Raw genomic sequence first — 19764 nt, forward strand, 5'->3', positions numbered from 1 at the left:
TATAGCTTTTATGTACAGTTTTATGTATTTCACCGATTAGACCGTATATATCTTATATAATAAGAGAAGGTTTTTCTCAACTTCTGCTTAGAACATGACATATGGCTTATTATATAACTGACACATGTCCTTTCTTATTCTTAAAGACCATTGTTTTTACATTTTCAAATTGGGCCTAGCAAAATAAAACCAGTTACAAGTCCAGCAAATATAATTGACAGCCTTTACACCCATCAGGAGGATATGAACCAAACGATGTCAAATTCATCTATACTCACTTTCTCACAATCATCGTTCCCAGCAGCTACCACCTCCGATGTACCTTCACAAAAATCTCCTAATCCTTAGGTTTCTTTGGTTTAATTTTCCTATTCCACCACAAAATTCTAAATCATTTCTGGTTTAATGTCTGTGTCAAGATCCCGAACACCTATTTGAAGTTCTGAATTGTATGTAACATTAATCCTGTCCAAAATCGTTTTTAAATTGCTTGGTATCAAATTTAGAAATATTAAGAAAGGGGTTTAGATCTTCACTACCAATTAGAATCATATAAACCATTATTATGACGTTATTTGTATTACTTATTACAATCTTTAAGGTAATTAAAAAATTCCATTGAAGTATATCCTTCATTTTCATTTTTACGTTTACCACCCAATTATAACGTAATGAAAATAATACCAAACACCTATGATTTCATGGTCATTAACATTCCATTCCAATCCCTGATTACTCTCCCTCATCCATTGCATTAAGTTTTTTTTTTTTAAATAACAACCTTTGACGACACTCATCTTCTCTCTCACACACCATGGGTAAAACTAAAACAATAGCACCCTACTCTACCCTTGATTCAACCTCCAACGAAATACACAACACTGGTATCAATAGGATTGTTGTTTGGGTCATCCATATTTGGGAAGTTCGAGACTTTTGAAGAAACAATATGTTACTTATTGTTCCTAATGAAAATGTATCCTTACTGATAAAAATGTATATTATCTCTATGATTGTTCCTCTTGACCCCTGATTTACCTCCATTTTAACACATTCATTTAGCCTTTGTTTCAGGATTGTACTATACAAGCTTCAGTTGTTCCTAATTGTGTGTCTAAGTTTCAAGATCAATTGGTTAAAGGCCAGTTGTACAGCATCAATGATTTCGATGTTGTTGCATCCTCCAACCGTTATCGTCGCACCAAGCACAAGTGGAGAATTGTTTTCACGGAGAAAACGTCTTTGGAGACTGTTAAAAAATGACAATGCTCTATTGGTTTTGATTATTTTAGGTTCTCTACTTTTTCAGACTTGCTTGATATGGTAAACAAGGGTGAGGAGCTTCCAGGTAACAACCTTTTTTGCATTGTTCGTATTTCTGGTCTCTTAGCTTCCACTCTGTTCTTCAGTATATGATTTATATCTACATTTACCCACTCACCAGATGTTGTTGGCCAAATATCCTCGTCTCGAACATTTGAAAACAAAGATCAGAACCACCCTTCAAAGACAACTTTCAGTTTAATACTGACTTGCATTTTAGAAAGGTATTGGGTTTTTTTTTTTTTTTTCAGATTCGTTCTACATTTTGTAAGTCTGTAACTGTGTAACATTTATGGTGTTTGTTGTAGTGGTGACAACGTATACATATCTCTTTGGAGAGAACTTGCGGTCGATGCCCATGCCAAACTTTTAACCCTAAAAGATGAAACAGTTGTTGTCATTGCAACCCATGTAAACCCACAAAAAGTTAGGTGTAAGTGTTGTGTTTTTAACGTTCTACTTTCTATTAAATACTAATTGGTTCAACGTTAGTGTTCTAAAACTTAAGACCAATGTATATGAGCCTATGAATGAATATAATGCTAACAATGGGCCATATGTATTCTTGACAATTTCAAAATTAGAGCATGGGTTAACAATTTCAAAATTAGAGCATGGTTAATTCTGTTTAAGATTTGATGTTCTTCATCTTCAATTCAATAAACCGTGGAAAGCTAAATATTGTTTTAGTAACGTCCCATTATCACCTTTAAATCCCAATGAATTAGCTTACATTTATATTTAAAAAATCAATTTCAATGTTTAGTCGTAAATTTATATTCCAATCTATTATTTCTCTTTATCTAAAATTCTATATTGTCCCATTAATTTTAAACGGCCAAATTCTGCTACTATAATGTCTGACTCGCTGGTTCCTTAATATGTATATTTCATATGATTGTATTCTATTTTGTACTCAGATTATTGTTATGATTCGAGGAAAGTTCTAATGACTTTGAAACATTTTTCCTTTAGATCACGTAAATGATTTGCTCATTGCACATACAATTTTTAAATCCCATTATCACCTTTAAAATCTCAATAAATTAGCCTACATTTATATCCAAAAATCAAATTCAATGTTTAGTCATAAATTTATACATTTCAATCTCTTATTTCTCTTTGACTAAAATTATATATTGTCCTAATTTTAAACGGCCAAATTCTGCTACTATAATGGTTGACTGGCTGGTTTCTTAATATGTATATTTCATGTGATGTATTCTACTTCATACTCAAATTATTGTTATGATCCGAGGAAAATTCTAATGTCTCTGAAGCATTTTTCCTTTAGATCATGTAAATGATTTGCTCATTGCACAATTCATTTTTAAAGGAAAATGGAGGATTTAAGATCTCAAACAAGGAACTAAACTTTATACATGTAAGGTAGTAGTCTGGACTGGTGGTTAGGTGGAGGAGAAAACCTTTACGGAATGACCAAACAATCAAATAAAAAATTTAGTTACTCTTATTTTCTCCTTTAAGCTTTTTTTCTATTGCCATATGGAGTAAAGTTTTCTATTAAGTTATGGAGACACACTATGAGCCTACGTGCATGTACACTACGACATATTCATAAAGTTAAAACAATGCAGCTTAGCCTAAGATATATATCACACAACGGTATAATTGTGTTAGAAAATGATTTTTTGAGTTTAAAATTTCATTATACATTCTTTTATTTATATATTATTCTAACTTGGATATTTGTTAAGATTACTACGGATAGGGAGACCTAAAGCTTAATATTGATGTTAGGGGTTACTAACAGTTAAAAGAAAAATAAATTACACATTATCTGAATCTGAGGATGAAAAATGTGCAATATTAAGGAATATAATATTTACTTTATATCTCTAAACTTCACCATATTTAATAAAAGATTACTCATGGGATAAATTCAAAACTCAACAATGATGGTAGATCTCGGCTATTTCTGTAAAGCCACAGTGGAAACAACATCCAAACAAGTTATTGTCGTAGTTTGAAAGTGACATGTATTAATATGACTATATGAGTCTATAATTTTCAATAATCACAAAATTTACCTTAAGTGTATTGCAAAATGGTTACATCGCAAAACAACATGTCCTAAAAGAGAATCAGTCTAAGCTTTTAAACATTTTGTTATTCAAAAAAGTAAACATGATTAATAAAATCCATTATACATGAGGGTGTAGTTTAATTACTTAAGATACATAATCTTCTCCCTAAAATTTATATAATTTTTATCAATTAAAAAAATCCAATTAAGAAAGCAAAATACAGAAATATAAAAATCTAACAGTTAAAAAAATTACCAATCGAACAAATACTAAGATAAGCCCGTGCGTAGCACGGGGCAACTTCTAGTATATCTATAAAGAAATGTCTATTAAAGCTTCTCAAAGAGACTTACGGGTTTGTCCGAGTCCTCATCGAAATGTCCCACTCCCACGTGAAATGGTTTGGCAGGGAGGCTACTGAATAGAGTATTAAACAAAATAAACAGAAAACCCAAAACTACATCGATTTGTAGTAATTCTTTTAGTTTGCTGCATACGTGAAATCCACAACATCAAGATTTTACGGTAGATTGACACTGTTAATCTTTCTGCACGTTTTTATATATTTTAGCACTCATAAAACTTAAATGCATGAATTCAAAATAGTGTCATTGTGAAGATATGAAAGAGCCAATTTTCTAGATAAAGATGATAATTTTGAACTTTTTATTCAGTAATAGTCACATATATAGTGAATAAAGATCATGTTGAATGCTTAGTTCTACTATGCGAATTTCTAACCTAATAGTGTTTACAATAATGGAGCTCAGAGGCGAATTGTTTTGAAAGATACACTACTTAAAAATCTACCAGAAAAAAAATGTGAATTACAAATTTTTTTAACTTGAAACCTAATCCAAACTAAGCCCTCCTAAAGTTGATATATAGTTTACAAATTACAATATGGTTGTGTCACCACTCTAATGCAAATCCAACATAAATGCATTGATAAAAGAATATGATTGAAAAGTTGAAACTACGAAATCTTAAATTTTCAACAACTACAAACTCTTATTAGATGACACCTATATAAAACTACAGATTTTTTAAAAAGAGATACAAAAATTGATTAACAAAAGTTTAGAGAGATGAGACTCAATTCTTCTACAGAAAAAAAAAAGTTTATTAAAACCACTGAGTTCGAATAGCTCAAAATTCTTCATATATATAATATCCATTAAGTTAATAAGGTTCTTAGATTCTAATTCGGGCAATTAAGACTCAATTAGTAGATATATTTAGTTCATGAATCTACTCTTTTCTCTTCTCTCTCAATCTCACTCTCCTCCTAAGTTTTTTGAGTTTTTCACAAAGGGTTTTGAGTTGAGCTGTTGAGGAAGAGAGTAGAAATATTCAATGGAGGAAGAATCGACTACTTATGTGTTTAATGGAGTAGAAATATTCTTAGGTCGGACGTGGACATAAGAATTGATTCGACTTGGCTTATGTGTTTCGGATTTCTTAGAATCCAAGGATATATATAACACACATCACTACGTTTGTAACACACACACATCTAATATTTTCGTTATTTAAAAGCAACCACGATAAGTATCTCATTGAAAGATTTAATATATGTTATCTGAAGTCACATCTCACATAGTTTTAATAATAGTAAATAGGACCTTGTTTTTCTTAAAGAGTAAATACATAAGGCATCTCCACTCCAGTACCCCTCCTAAGTTACTCAGAAATTAATTAATTATAAAATTAATACTAAACTAATTAAAGTAACCCACTTAGAACTTAATCAAAAGTATTCCTCCACTAAAGAAGTTGCTCAATCTGGCAAAAAAAAAAAAAAAAAAAAAGAAGTTGCTCAATTATTTAAATAATAATTTTTTAAATTTTGTTTATTAATTATCAAATTTTAAATATATAAAATGATAAAAGAATTATTTAAATACTTTATATAAATAGAAAACAAAAAAAAATTACATAATTCAGATCATTAAACATATTTTACAAAATTCAGAAAATTAAACATACATTACAAAATTCGGAAGATGTAAACAAGAAGACGATTGCGAAGTGAGGAATGAAGGAGACCAAATTATATATATGAGAAAGATGTAAACAAGAAGGAAGAGGATGAAAAGAGAGAAAGTGGGAGTACCAAATCTAATTGTATCCGAAGAGGTCTTTTCAAGGGAGTCGTTGTCTTTTGCTTCCTCTTTATACAATCTGCAACAAAGCCATGATAAGTCACAGTTCTGTCAAGGCTCATCATGTACTACCGTGTGATAAATGTTGAAACTCTTTACCTTGACAATGAAGATGTTACAAGCACGAAGCTCTTCGATTTTCTACCTGTAAGCTTTGAGACCTTCAAATAGTCCCTACAAAGAGCCAAACCAATAATCAAAACGTATATATAGACGCTAAAGTTATAAACTTTTGCTGGCTATCACACTCAGTTCAAACAACTATACACAAGATATGACTATACAGATCATTTTCTCACTCATTTAGAGATTAAAGGCTTCAAGTTTCTTAATCCTGTTTTCTAATAAAACCCAAAGCTCCTACAATCAGTGAGATTTAGCCACAAGTGGTAAGAGAAGAAAACGTATCTGGCCATAATTGAGAATCGGTGGACAAGGGCTGATTGAAATATCCCCATAAGAAATGATCTTTCCTTGTGAAAAGCTCTCACCTTGTCTACATTTGACTACATACATGTGATCTGGTCAGAGAAAATCCAAGCTCTTCCCATTTCACATTCGCATACTTCTCATCTGCTTCACTGTTTTCATCTCAATGCATTATGCATGACACCAAAAAGAATGAGTAAATTGTAAATATTAAAAAAAATAAACAAACATCATATATGATACCAAGATCAGGAGAATTCTAATAACCAAAATAATTTTTTTGTTTTCATTTTCTTTCGTTTATCATAATTAACGATTGAGGCTCGTATTATTACCTTGTAGTACGAAGAGGTGATGAAGAAGGAGCCATAGCAGATTTGAATTGGCATCAAGGAATGAGTCTCATCAAACATCCATGGAAATATCATCTACGTATATAAATCCAAAAGTTGTAATTTTAGTTAACAAACGTGAACCAACCAATCATCCAAGCTACAAGAGTAATTTTTAGTCATATAAGGGAATGAAGACCGTAACATAGGTACCTTCAAAGAAGAAGGGCTCATCGTCTTTGCTTTGATCCTATCCTCCATCGCTCTCGGATTGTTCTGATTGTGCTTCTCCGCCCAAGACAATTAAGACCGAACAAGTGTAATACTCAGTCAGAATCCATTAATCAGAGATAAAGGAAAAGGCAAAGAGGGAGAGAGAGAGAGAGAGAGAGAGAGAGAGAGAGAGAGAGAGAGAGAGAGAGAGAGAGAAACTTACTTAATTAGTTGGAATCGAACAATGGGATCTCCATCCATCGGCTTCTTCATCGCAGTCCCGAGACACCACCGGCGGCGAACCTTCTCTGTCCCGAATCGTCACATCTTACGGTGAAGCCGATCGGAGTGGCCATCGTCTTCCTCAACCCATAACCCTCCAGTTTTAGCCGGAAAAATCAAAGGATTCAAGGTCTTGAATCCTCTGATTTTCCGATTTCGATCTTAATCGCCATCGAATCGCAGTTGTGGGTCGAGAGAAAAGAGAGATAGAGAGTCGGGGAAGAAAGAAATGAAAAAATGAGCAAAAAAAAAAATACCTTTTATATTTATCTATTTTCCAATAGCAAATAGCCACGTCGCAGTTCTCATGGGTTTATTCAAAATGCGTTCCAAAGGATCGATACTGTTTATTGGACCTGAAAATGGATTTTTTATTCAATTTTGGGCCCAATTAGAAGAGAACTCAAGAGAGTCACTCCCAGTGGAAATGGTCTAACATGCTTAATAGCACCTTGTTGCAAACCAATCTTGAATGCTGTTGCCTCCACCGATCGTACTGAGTGACATTCTTATCAATCAGTTTAGTAAATTTTTCTGCTGTAGAAGGTGTTTCTCCATGTCGTGGTTACTTTTAAATATTTTTGTTATTTAAAAGCAACCATGATAAGTATCTTATTGAAAGATTTATTGAAAGATTTAATAGTATATGTTATCTGAAGTCACATCTTACATAGTTTTAATATCAATGAAAACAATAATAATAAATAGATGTGCACTAAACTTGGATTAGGTACAATAATTTTGTCGTTAGCAATATTTTCCATGGAATATCATTATTTATTCTGGTATGATTATGATACGAAACATATATCCATGGAGTTTCTGTGCCAAAAGAAAAGAGTCAACGTTCAGTATCCATTATACAGAAAGCCTCTTTGTTAGTCCTTCCTCCATGTAAAATCTCGACCCGATCCACGCTTTACCATACTAATGAATTCTTCTTTTTTCCTTGGCTCAGTCGCAGCTGCGATTGGCTTCTTAACGATTTTTAGAAAATTTAGGGTCAAACAAGATGACAAAGAAGATACTAATTCTGTTTCTCTACCTCCTTCATCATCGGTTCCTCTATCGTCTTCGTCTCAAAGCTGGACACACCAAGTCTTTCCGAGTTTCCGCGGGGAAGATGTAAGGGTAGACTTTCTCAGTCATATTCAGAAGGAATTCCAAAGAAAAGGAATCATTCCGTTCATTGATAACGAGATCAGAAGAGGAAAATCCATCGGCCCTGAACTCATTACGGCGATTAGAGCATCTAAGATCGCGGTTGTCTTGTTCTCAAGGAACTATGCTTCTTCTAAGTGGTGTCTTGATGAGTTGGTCGAGATCATCAAGTGTAGCGAAGAGTTGGGTCAAACAGTGATACCCATTTTCTATAAAGTGGATCCATCTGATGTAAAGAAACTCACTGGAGATTTTGGGAGTGTCTTCAGAAATACTTGTGCGGGCAAAACGAAGGAGGTTATTAGAAGATGGGGACAAGCTCTGGCGAAAGTGGCAACAGTCGCCGGTTATGATTCTCGCCATTGGTTCGTCTTTTTTTCTTTTTTCTATTGCTTTTAATATTTCATAGTATATAAGTTGTGAGAATCGTAACCATAACCTATATATATTGAATTAATGGATTGATTGATCGTCTCCATCTCCTTTAGGTATAATGAAGCGGCCATGATTGAAAAAATTGTCATTGATATATTGAACTTGTTGAATAATTCCACGCCATCAAGTGATTTCGATGGTTTTGTTGGGATGGGAGCTCATATGGAAAATCTGGAATCGAAGTTATGTTTAGATTCAAACGAAGTGAGAATGATAGGAATCTGGGGTCCTTCTGGGATTGGTAAGACCAGCATTGCCAGATTCTTATATAAACAGCTCTCCGGTAGTTTTGAACTGAATGTTTTTATGGAGGATATCAAAGGATACATGTATGCAAGGCCAGTGTGTTCTGATGACTACATTGCAAAGTTGCAGTTACACAAATAGTTTATCTCCCAGATAACTAACAACAATGACATTGAGGTTCCTCATTTAGGAGTTGCAAAATACATGTTGCACGACAAGAAAGTAATTGTTGTTCTTGATAACATCGACCACTCAATATACCTAGATGCTATCGCAAAAGAGACTTGGTGGTTTGGTCCTGGAAGTCGTATAATCATCACAACACAAGATAAAAAGCTTTTGAAAGCACATGGCATCAACCATATTTACAAGGTGGGTTATCCTTCAACAGATGAAGCATGTCAAATCTTTTGTACGTATGCTTTTGGTCAAAATCTCCCTGAAGATGGTTACGAGGATCTCGTAGTGGAAGTTACATGTCTTTTAGGTAAACTCCCTTTAGGACTAAGGGTCATGGGATCCTATTTCAGGAATATGTCTAAGCAGGAGTGGGAAAAGGCAATTCCGAGGTTGAGGATTAGCCTTAATGGAGAGATTGAAAGCATTTTAAAGTTCAGTTACGATGCCTTAGAAAAGGCGGAGAAAGATTTATTTCTTCATATAGCCTGCTTTTTTAACGGTGAATCCATTGGGATAGTAGAAGCCATTCTTGCAAAGGATTTCTTAAATTTAAGGCACAACCTTCACATCTTAGCTGAAAAATCCTTCATATCTTTTAATCGCATAGATATGCATAATCTGCTAGTATTATTGGGTAGAGAAATCGTTCGTTCTGAGCCTGGTCAGCAGTCCATTCGTGAGCCTGGGCGACGACAATTTTTGGTTGATACTAAAGACATCTGTGAAGTATTGACTGATGAGGCAACCGTATGCTTTTTTACCTTTATCTCTTCATTCCATTGCTCCCTGCAGATTTAATAATTCATCCGATAACTAACAATTTCTATTTTCTTTTGTACCTTTCTTTCAGGGTAGTAGATTTGTTGTAGGCATAGATCTCAACTTATCTGAGATTGAGGACAAGTTAATTGTTAGTGAGAGAGCCTTCAAGAGAATGTCTAATCTTAAATTCTTAAGATTCCATTGCGCATACGGTGACCAGAGCTATAAATTGTACTTACCGCATGGTTTGAAGTATCTTTCGCAAAAATTGAGGTTACTAGAATGGGAACGTTTCCCCATGACATGTTTGCCTTCAAATTTTTGTACGCAGTACCTTGTCAAATTGAAGATGCGGTACAGCAAACTTCATAAGCTATGGGAAAGTAATCAGGTATGTAGTTGTTATATACTATATTTTTGTCTTCAACTTTTTAATTTAGTTTTCTTTCTTGTGGATAATTTATTTTTCTCTCTACACCTTTTAGACTATCCTCATCGGTGGATTTATGTTGTTTCTTAGTTCATTTCTTAGGTGTAGATAATATTAATTATTCAGACATAAGTTAAGAAATGCAAGATTCGTTTCTAATTTTAGGATTGCAAGAAACGTCTCTTGCTGGACAGGTGTCACAAAATCAGTGGGTCGAGTCTTAATTGGGACAAAGGGGTTTTTTTTTTTTTTTTCATCTCTCTTTCATTTTCCTTTTCTCTCTTTTATCTCTCTCTCTCTCGAGACTTTTCGCGATTTGCTTTGATTCTCTTCTTCGATTCCGAAAAACTGATTGCTTCTCTTCCAGTTGATTCCCACGGCTGATTGTCCATGGATTCGGCCGCGATTTGGTTCCGGTGAAGCAGGAGGCATGTGATTCCGGTGGAGATCGATCCGTCGAAACCCTAATATTTGGGGAAGATTCAAGCAGTTCGATTTCAGGTAATTGTTCTTGCATGTCTAGTAATTGTTGTTTGTTTATTTGAAAAATGTCTCAATTTTAATTTAATTATGTCTTTTGTTTGTATGCCGGTTTCATTTGCGTTTCATCAATTGGTTGTTTTGTATGTTTATAAATCATGGATATAGGATTCGTTTTTGTTGAAATTTCATGGTTTTTGAGTCCATATAAGAGTCCCAGTTGATCTATGTAACAACTTCTGTCGCTAATTAAACGAAAGAAGAAGAAAGATTTATTCTTCATATATTCTCTTCGTATCAGTGCGATTAATCCTCCCGATGTTGCTATTGTATTTCCCATGGATGGGTTTCATTTGTATCGTTCGCAACTTGATGCTATGGAGGTTGAGCTTTATTTGATTTTGAATAGTTCTCTCTCTCTCTCTCTTGCTCTTTGTTTTTAACCAGACTTTTTGAATGTCTCTCTAGGATCCCAAAGAAGCCCATGCGAGAAGAGGAGGTGAGATCTGTTAAGAGTTATCTTCTACGTAAGGTTTCAAAGTGTTCAAAATTGGTTTGACCCCTTTATCCATTAACCAGCTCCATGGACTTTTGATCCTGCACTATTGCTTAACTGTTTAAAGAAGCTGAGAAACGAGGTAAAGAGATTGTTACAAGATTTTTTGTTGACCTTAGGGTCTTGGAGTTACAACACTTGCATTAGACTCTGATTAGTTTTCAAGCTGTTCAGGGATCAGTTTATGTACCATCATTTGATCATGGAGTTGGAGATCCAGTTGAAGATGATATCTTTGTTAGCCTCCAGTAAGTAGCTTCCCGAACCGGTTGAATCCTAATTCAATAGTATCATACAGTGTTCAAGAAAGCGGTCTAGGCGGCCGCCTAGACGCCGTCTAGACGCTAGGCGCTCAGCAGACGCCTAGATGACCGCCTAAACCGCTTAAAATTACATTAATTTAATTTTAATATTTATTTTTGATTTTTAACTCTATATATATTTAAATTATCAAGTTTTATATATGCATACGTAATTATAAATGTTTATATGTTGTTCATATAACTTAAATAAATGTATTTTCTTAATTTTGTTTACAATTTATAATTTTTTTATTTTTCTAACATATAGTTATACATAATTTTATATATATAATGTTTTATGTTGTAAACGCCTAAACCGCTTAAAAACCGTTTAGGCCCTGATTAGGCGTTCTAGGCGCTAAATGCTGGATCACCGCCCAGATACCGCCTAACGCTTTCTTGAACACTGGTATCATATAATGGTTTTATGTACCTCTTCCCGAGACAATCAGTCTTCTCTATCTCCTCTTTTTACAGGCATAAAGTGGTAATTGTAGAAGGAAACTACATCTTGTTAGAAGAAGGATCTTGGAAAGACATCTCGGATATGTTTGATGATAAGTGGTAAAATTAATCAAAAGTGTTTTTACTTAATTTTTTTATCTCAATATTACCAATTACAATATCTTCCATCTTCATTTGAAAGGTTCATCGATGTCAATCTAGATACAGCAATGCAACGAGTTGAAAACCGGCATGTCTCAACTGGTATGTAGTACTAAGTCCTTTTCAATGACCTTAGAGAATCAGTTTTCAATTAATGAAAGAACAACCAGAAACACTAGCAATGTGTAATCAATCAACTGGGTAATCAGAAACCAGAAACACTAGTAGTCCGTGTTTATTTTTTGAGTTTTGTTGTTCATAATCAATCAACAATTGTTGTTTCATAGTCGGATTGAGTTGGTTGTTGGTTGTTGTGTCTTTAATGGATATCTTTACACAGTTGGTATTAGTTAAGACTCATGTACTTGTAGTTATGCTTTAATGGATGTCATGTCTTTACATAGTTACTAAAACCATTTCTTGTTTCTTGTTTTGTGAGTTTCTTTTAGTTGAGCTCAAACAAGTCACACTTAAGGCGACAAGGAAACAACATTTCAACCAACCGAAAGAGGTAAATATACACCTAATTGGTTTATATTTAAATTGATTGCTTTGTTGAGTCGGTAGTATCTATTTTGGGATAGTGAGTTATAGCATGACTGTTTATTTTTGCTCCTATGTGTACTTCTTTGTGACTAGGTAGTAATTATTCTTAATTGGTGGTTGTTCTTTCATTAATGGAAGTGACTAGGTTGTGTATTCATTGTGTGTTTGGTCTTACTGCAGAAGATCCTTATTTCTGACAAAGAAGAGACGCCACAGGAAGGCTTGGTCTTTCTCCGATCCAAAAATGTACTGCAGCAATTAGGCTACTAGCATATGGTGGCGGGTGTGATACGGTGGACGAATATGTCCGACTTGGTGAAACAACTGCTCGAAAATGTTTGCAACATTTTGTCAGTGGAGTTGTCAATTTCTTTGGCGATGAATATCTAAGAAGACCCACACCAGAGGATCTTCAGAGATTACTATATGTTGCAGAAGAACGTGGATTTCCCGGGATGGTTGGAAGCATCGACTGTATGCATTGGGTTTGGAAGAATTGCTCAACAGCTTGGAAAGGCATGTATACACGAGGATCCGGCAAACCAACAATTGTTTTAGAGGCGGTCACGTCGTATGATCTCTGGATATGGCACGCGTTTTTTGGGTCTCCAGGTACTTTTAACGATATTAATGTTCTTGATCGATCTCCCGTCTTTGATGATATATTTTATGGTCAAGCTCCACAAGTTACCTACTACGTTAACGGCAGAGAGTACAATTTGACTTACTATCTGACAGACGGTATTTATCCGAAATGGCCAACGTTTATTCAATCCATACCACTACCACAGACTCCAAAAGCATCTTTATTTGCTGACCGCCAAGAAAGCTACCGAAAAGATGTTGAGCGTGCGTTCGGTGTCCTACAAGGTAGATTCGCGGTCATTAAAAATCCATGTCTTTTATGGGATAAAGACCAAGTGGGATTGATTATGAGGGCGTGTATCATACTCCACAATATGATTGTCGAAAATGAACGAGATGGATACAGTCAAGCTGAGGTTTCTGATTTCCCACAAGCAGAGGGTGTGGATCTTTCATATTCTATCAATATGAATTCAAATATTAGCAACGTGCTGAATGGTCAAATAATAATCCGTGATAGAGAAGTGCATGACCAATTGAAACTTGATTTAGTTGAACATTTGTGGACTAAATTTGGATATTAAATGTTTCATGTTTTAATTAAATATGTTTCTATGTTTTATTTCATGGTGTATTTTATGTTTTTGTTTTTTAATGTTTTGTGTTTTAATTTTAAATGTTGTATGTTATTTTATATTTTTATTAATAAAATATGTTTCTATGATATATAAAATAATTTCGAATCTTTTAAGATATTAATTATTATTTTACTATATTTATTATTAAGAAACCTTTAAATTTGGTTCTACCAATAATCAACAAAATTTTCCTTAACTCTTAGCAAAGTTTCTTCTCTTTTTTTTATTATTAAAAATGCCTTAAGAAACAACTAAGAAACTAAACCAATGAGGATAGTCTTAGGCCTAGGAAGTAGTTATCTTGACAATCCATTTTTATTTGTTTTAAATCTTAATGGTTTAGAAGTCTCTTAATTTTTTTTTTTTTTTTTTTTTTTTTTTTCATGTTGCCTTTATTTTGTTTGTACAGCGGCTTGAAAATATCAAGTGGATTGATTATAGTTATTCCACAAGACCTGAAAGAGCTTCCTGATCTCTCAACTGCTACTAATCTTCGAGAAGTGGATCTTACTGAATGCTCAAGTTTGGAAGAGCTTATATTCTCTATTGAGAATGTCACTAATCTCCGACGATTATGTCTCTCTGGATGCTCAAGTTTAGTAAAGATTCCTTCGTCTATCGAGAATGCTACTAATCTCGTACATTTGAGTCTCAGGGGCTGCTCACGTTTGGTGGAGCTTCCCTATTATATTGGAAATGCCACTAATCTCCGGAACTTGTATCTTGGTATGTGCACTAGTCTGATGGAGCTTCCCTCCTCTATTGGAAATGCTACTAATCTGCAGAACTTGTATCTTGATATGTGCACTGGTCTGGTGGAGCTACCTTCCACTATAGGCAACCTTCAGAAATTGCAATGCTTGAGTTTGGAAGGATGCTCAAAGCTAGAAGGTCTTCCGAATAACATCAACTTGAAGTCTCTTGATACACTTGTTCTCATTGATTGCTCTCTTTTGAAAAGTTTTCCTGAGATCTCTACAAACACCATGTCTCTCCAGCTCAACGGAAGTGCAATAAAAGAAGTTCCTTTGTCGATCAAGTCATGGCCCCGTCTTAATCGCTTGGAAATGTCATACAGTGAAAACCTCCAAAAGTACCCGCATGCCCTTGATATCATCACATCACTATGTTTGGACGATACAGAAATACAAGAGATTCTTCCATGGGTCAAGACAACCAATCGTCTTTGGGGACTTATGCTCAACAACTGCAAGAAGCTGGTATCACTGTCACAGATTCCAGGCTGTTTATCATACCTAGACGCTAGTAATTGTGAGTCTCTGGAGATACTAGATTGCTCTTTTCATAATCCAAAGATCTATCTTGACTTTACCAACTGCTTAAAACTGAATAAAGAAGCGAGGGAACTCATCATCCATACCAACAGTAGACGTGCGTTGTTACCTGGTGGAGAAGTGCCTGCACGTTTTACTACCCGAGCTACTAACGGCAGTTCCATGACAGTGAAATCTAATCAATGGCCTCTTTCTACAACCTGGAGGTTTAAGGCTTGCATCTTGCTAATTGATAAGGGTGTCACTGGGGCTGGTGATGATGGTGACAGGAGCGAGGTATATCATCGCATCATTTACAAACGAAATGGTCTCACTCTTAATGAAGAAGCAGCGAATAAGTTTCTACCTGTCCTTTTAACAGAGCATCTGTACATGATAGAAGTTGAAATAGATAGGAAGCTTTCACCGAAATTGTCTTTAAGTTCGGCGTTGAATCTGACAAATGGGGTATAGGAGAAGGAGGTGTACTCCAACTCCCTGATAAAGACAAACACTGAAACTAAAGTTCACCGGGGAATGAGAGTCCAAAGACAAAGGAGGAACAGCCAGTGATTTTATCTCGATATATCTTATATAATAAGAGAAGGTTTTTCTCAACTTCTGCTTAGAACATGACATCTGGCTTATTATATAACTGACACATGTCCTCTCTTATTCTTAAAGGCCATTGTTTTTATATTTTCAAATTGGGCCTAACAAAATAAAACCAGTTAAAAGTCCAGCAAATATAATTGACAGTCTTTACACCCATCAGGAGATATGAACCAAACGATGTCAAATTCACCTATACTCACTTTCTCACAATCATCGTTCCCAGCAGCTACCACCTCCGATGTACCTTCACAAAAATCTCCTAATCCTTGGGTTTCTTTGGTTTAATTTTCCTACTCCACCACCAAATTCTAAATCATTTCTGGTTTAATGTCTGTGTCAAGATCCCGAACACCTATTTGAAGTTCTGAATTGTATGTAACATTAATCCTGTCCAAAATCCTTTTTAAATTGCTTGGTATCAAATTTAGAAATATTAAGAAAGGGGTTTAGATCTTCACTACCAATTAGAATCATATAAACCATTATTATGACGTTATTTGTATTACTTATTACAATCTTTAAGGTAATTAAAAAAATTCCATTGAAGTATATCCTTCATTGTCATCTTTACGTTTACCACCCAATTATAACGTAATGAAAATAATACCAAACACCTATGATTTCATGGTCATTAACATTTCATTCCAATCCCTGATTACTCTCCCTCATCCATTGCATTAAGTTTTTTTTTAAATAACAACCTTTGACGACACTCATCTTCTCTCTCACACACCATGGGTAAAACTAAAACAATAGCACCCTACTCTACCCTTGATTCAACCTCCAACGAAATACACAACACTAGTATCAATAGGATTGTTGTTTGGGTCATCCATATTTGGGAAGTTCGAGACTTTTGAAGAAACAATATGTTACTTATTGTTCCTAATGAAAATGTCTCCTTACTGATGAAAATGTATATTATCTCTATGATTGTTCCTCTTGACCCCTGATTTACCTCCATTTTAACACATTCATTTAGCCTTTGTTTCAGAATTGTGCTATACAAGCTTCAGTTGTTCCTAATTGTGTGTCTAAGTTTCAAGATCAATTGGTTAAAGGCCAGTTGTACAGCATCAATGATTTCGATGTTGTTGCATCCTCCAACCGTTATCGTTGCACCAAACACAAGTGGAGAATTGTTTTCATGGAGAAAACGTCTTTGGAGACTGTTAAAAATGACAATGCTCTATTGGTTTTGATTATTTTAGGTTCTCTACTTTTTCAGACTTGCTTGATATGGTAAACAAGGGTGAGGAGCTTCCAGGTAACAACCTTTTTTGCATTGTTCGTATTTCTGGTCTCTTAGCTTCCACTCTGTTCTTCAGTATATGATTTATATCTACATTTACCCACTCACCAGATGTTGTTGGCCAAATATCCTCGTCTCGAACATTTGAAAACAAAGATCAGAACCACCCTTCAAAGACAACTTTCAGTTTAATACTGACTTGCATTTTAGAAAGGTATTGGGTTTTTTTTTTTTTTTTTTCAGATTCGTTCTACATTTTGTAAGTCTGTAACTGTGTAACATTTATAGTGTTTGTTGTAGTGGTGACAACGTATACATATCTCTTTGGAGAGAACTTGCGGTCGATGTCCATGCCAAACTTTTAACCCTAAAAGATGAAACAGTTGTTGTCATTGCAACCCATGTAAACCCACAAAAATTTAGGCGTAAGTGTTTTGTTTTTAACGTTCTACTTTCTATTAAATATTAATTGGTTCAACGTTAGTGTTCTAAAACCTAAGACCAATGTATATGAGCCTATGAATGAATATAATGCTAACAATGGGCCATATGTATTCTTGACAATTTCAAAATTAGAGCATGGGTTGACAATTTCAAAATTAGAGCATGGTTAATTCTGTTTAAGATTTGATGTTCTTCATCTTCAATTCAATAAATCGTGGAAAGCTAAATATTGTTTTAGTAACGTCCCATTATCACCTTTAAATCCCAATGAATTGGCTTACATTTATATAAAAAATCAGTTTCAATGTTTAGTCATAAATTTATATTGCAATCTCTTATTTCTCTTCATCTAGAGTTCTATATTGTCCCATTAATTTTAAACGGCCAAATTCTGCTACTATAATGGCTGCTGGCTGGTCCCTTAAAATGTATATTTCATGTGATTGTATTCTATTTCGTACTTAAATTATTGTTATGATTCGAGGAAAGTTTTAATGTCTCTGAAGTGTTTTTCCTTAAGATCACGTAAATGACTTGCTCATTGCATAGTTCATTTTTAAATCCCATTATCACCTTTAAAATCCCAATAAATTAGCTTACATTTATATTTAAAAAATCAATTTCAATGTTTAGTCATAAATTTATATTCCAATCTATTATTTCTCTTTATCTAAAATTCTATATTGTCCCATTAATTTTAAACGGCCAAATTCTGCTACTATAATGTCTGACTGGCTGGTTCCTTAATATGTATATTTCATGTGATTGTATTCTATTTTGTACTCAGATTATTGTTATGATTCGAGGAAAGTTCTAATGACTTTGAAACATTTTTACTTTAGATCACGTAAATGATTTGCTCATTGCACATATAATTTTTAAATCCCATTATCACCTTTAAAATCTCAATAAATTAGCTTACATTTATATCCAAAAATCAAATTCAATGTTTAGTCATAAATTTATACATTCCAATCTCTTATTTCTCTTTGACTAAAATTCTATATTGTCCTAATTTTAAACGGCCAAATTCTGCTACTATAATGGTTGACTGGCTGGTTTCTTAATATGTATATTTCATGTGATGTATTCTACTTCATACTCAAATTATTGTTATGATTCGAGGAAAATTCTAATGTCTCTGAAGCATTTTTCCTTTAGATCATGTAAATGATTTGCTCATTGCACAATTCATTTTTAAAGGAAAATGGAGGATTTAAGATCTCAGACAAGGAACTTAACTTTATGCAAGCATGTAAGGTAGTAGTCTGGACTGGTGGTTAGGTGGAGGAGAAAACCTTTACGGAATGACCAAACAATCAAATAAAAAATTTAGTTACTCTTATTTTCTCCTTTAAGCTTTTTTTCTATTGCCATATTGAGTAAAGTTTTCTATTAAGTTATGGAGACACAATGAGCCTACGTGCATGTACACTACGACATATTCATAAAGTTAAAACAATGCAGCTTAGCCTAAGATATATATCACACAACGGTATAATTGTGTTAGAAAATGATTTTTTGAGTTTAAAATTTCATTATACATTCTTTTATTTATATATTTTTCTAACTTGGATATTTGTTAAGATTACTACGGATAGGGAGACCTAAAGCTTAAGATAGATGATAAGATCTCTATTATATATATATCGAAGGAAGACATTAGAAGAAACAACGTTAGACGAAGTGATTTGTAATTGATTTCAGTTAACTTATGATATGGGACTTCAATTTCAACTTTCGCTTATGTCTTCACGTAACAACAAAATAAAGATGATGAGGATTTGCCTTAATCAATGACGAAGTGAATAAAATCACCAAAAGGTGATCTTTATTTTATTTTATTTTTGGTTTAAAGCCACTGAATAGGCTTTGAAGTTTGAAGGATTCCTATCATTTTACATCTTGTGTTGACAGGACAAAAAAGGTGCTTTTGATGTTAGGGGTTACTAACAGTTAAAAGAGAAATAAATTACACATTATCTGAATCTGAGGATGAAAAATGTACAATATTAAGGAATATAATATTTATTTTATATCTCTAAACTTCACCATATTTAATAAAATATTACTCATGGGATAAATTCAAAACTCAACAATGATGGTAGATCTCGGCTATTTCTGTAAAGCCACAGCGGAAACAACGTCCAAACAAGTTATTGTCGTAGTTTGAAAGTGACATGTATTAATATGACTATATGAGTCTATAATTTTCAATAATCACAAAATTTGCCTTAAGTGTATTGCAAAATGGTTACATCGCAAAACAACATGTCCTAAAAGAGAATCAGTCTAAGCTTTTAAACATTTTGTTATTCAAAAAAGTAAACATGATTAATAAAATCCATTATACATGAGGGTGTAGTTTAATTACTTTAGATACATACTCTTCTCCCTAAAATTTATATAATTTTTATCAATTAAAAAAATCCAATTAAGAAAGCAAAATACAGAAATATA

General features: G+C 33.8%; 3 protein-coding genes, 1 long non-coding RNA gene and 1 pseudogene across 9 annotated transcripts; 4 read left to right on the forward strand and 1 right to left on the reverse strand.

Annotated features, from left to right (window-relative positions):
* Nucleotides 1–4902: 4902 nt before the first annotated feature.
* On the reverse strand, nt 4903–7062 carry LOC104710920 (uncharacterized). Of its 2 annotated transcripts, XR_015565357.1 has the most exons (6): nt 6511–7037; nt 6301–6393; nt 6028–6117; nt 5636–5710; nt 5488–5555; nt 4903–5156 (listed from the first exon to the last, which is right to left on the reverse strand). It is a non-coding gene; the product is annotated as an uncharacterized LOC104710920 (long non-coding RNA). The 2 variants fall into 2 exon arrangements; XR_015565356.1 differs by lacking the exon at nt 4903–5156 and having other exon boundaries at nt 5267–5555; nt 6511–7062.
* Nucleotides 7063–7602: 540 nt separating this feature from the next.
* Nucleotides 7603–10507, forward strand: LOC147938121 (disease resistance protein TAO1-like; annotated as a pseudogene). Its single transcript, XR_015565317.1, has 5 exons — nt 7603–8318; nt 8442–9561; nt 9665–9807; nt 9908–9967; nt 10374–10507. The product of XR_015565317.1 is annotated as a disease resistance protein TAO1-like (transcript).
* Nucleotides 10349–13703, forward strand: LOC104710919 (putative uridine kinase C227.14). 4 transcript variants are annotated; one of them, XR_015565321.1, is made up of 10 exons: nt 10349–10507; nt 10788–10869; nt 10955–10985; nt 11066–11124; nt 11217–11290; nt 11822–11908; nt 11991–12052; nt 12390–12461; nt 12677–13108; nt 13235–13703. XR_015565321.1 is itself a non-coding variant. In XM_087464013.1 (9 exons), exons 2-9 carry the CDS (start codon nt 10825–10827, stop codon nt 12764–12766), a joined length of 510 nt encoding a protein of 169 aa, XP_087320139.1. In that variant the 5' UTR covers nt 10349–10507; nt 10788–10824; the 3' UTR covers nt 12767–13703. The 4 variants fall into 4 exon arrangements, 1 of the variants encoding a protein (XP_087320139.1); XR_015565319.1 differs by having other exon boundaries at nt 12400–12461; nt 13235–13416; XR_015565320.1 differs by having other exon boundaries at nt 12677–13703.
* LOC147938122 (uncharacterized) lies at nt 12923–13665 on the forward strand. Its single transcript, XM_087465481.1, has 2 exons — nt 12923–13016; nt 13109–13665. The coding sequence occupies exons 1-2, from the start codon at nt 12923–12925 to the stop codon at nt 13663–13665; spliced, it is 651 nt and encodes a 216-aa protein (XP_087321607.1).
* A 376-nt stretch (nt 13704–14079) lies between the features above and the next one.
* Nucleotides 14080–17459, forward strand: LOC147938123 (putative disease resistance protein RPP1). The gene is made up of 3 exons (XM_087464012.1): nt 14080–16875; nt 16972–17074; nt 17161–17459. The coding sequence occupies exon 1, from the start codon at nt 14103–14105 to the stop codon at nt 15465–15467; it is 1365 nt and encodes a 454-aa protein (XP_087320138.1). The 5' UTR covers nt 14080–14102; the 3' UTR covers nt 15468–16875; nt 16972–17074; nt 17161–17459.
* The last annotated feature ends 2305 nt before the right edge of the window (nt 17460–19764 follow it).

This window comes from Camelina sativa, chromosome 9, assembly GCF_030686135.1.
Source record: "Camelina sativa cultivar CO46 ecotype springtype chromosome 9, ASM3068613v1".
Classification (NCBI taxonomy): domain Eukaryota; kingdom Viridiplantae; phylum Streptophyta; class Magnoliopsida; order Brassicales; family Brassicaceae; genus Camelina; species Camelina sativa.

Excerpts from the sequence above, each read along its gene's own strand:
- LOC104710919 (XM_087464013.1), top strand. The coding sequence starts at position 10,825 with ATGGATGGGTTTCATTTGTATCGTTCGCAACTTGATGCTATGGAG. Across the intron at positions 11,125-11,216 it reads TAAAGAAGCTGAGAAACGAG|GGATCAGTTTATGTACCATC; the intron begins GTAAAGAGATTG and ends CAAGCTGTTCAG. Across the intron at positions 11,909-11,990 it reads GATATGTTTGATGATAAGTG|GTTCATCGATGTCAATCTAG; the intron begins GTAAAATTAATC and ends TTCATTTGAAAG.
- LOC147938123 (XM_087464012.1), top strand. The coding sequence starts at position 14,103 with ATGTTGCCTTTATTTTGTTTGTACAGCGGCTTGAAAATATCAAGTGGA.
- LOC147938122 (XM_087465481.1), top strand. The coding sequence starts at position 12,923 with ATGTTGCAGAAGAACGTGGATTTCCCGGGATGGTTGGAAGCATCGACT. Across the intron at positions 13,017-13,108 it reads TCAACAGCTTGGAAAGGCAT|GTACTTTTAACGATATTAAT; the intron begins GTATACACGAGG and ends TTGGGTCTCCAG.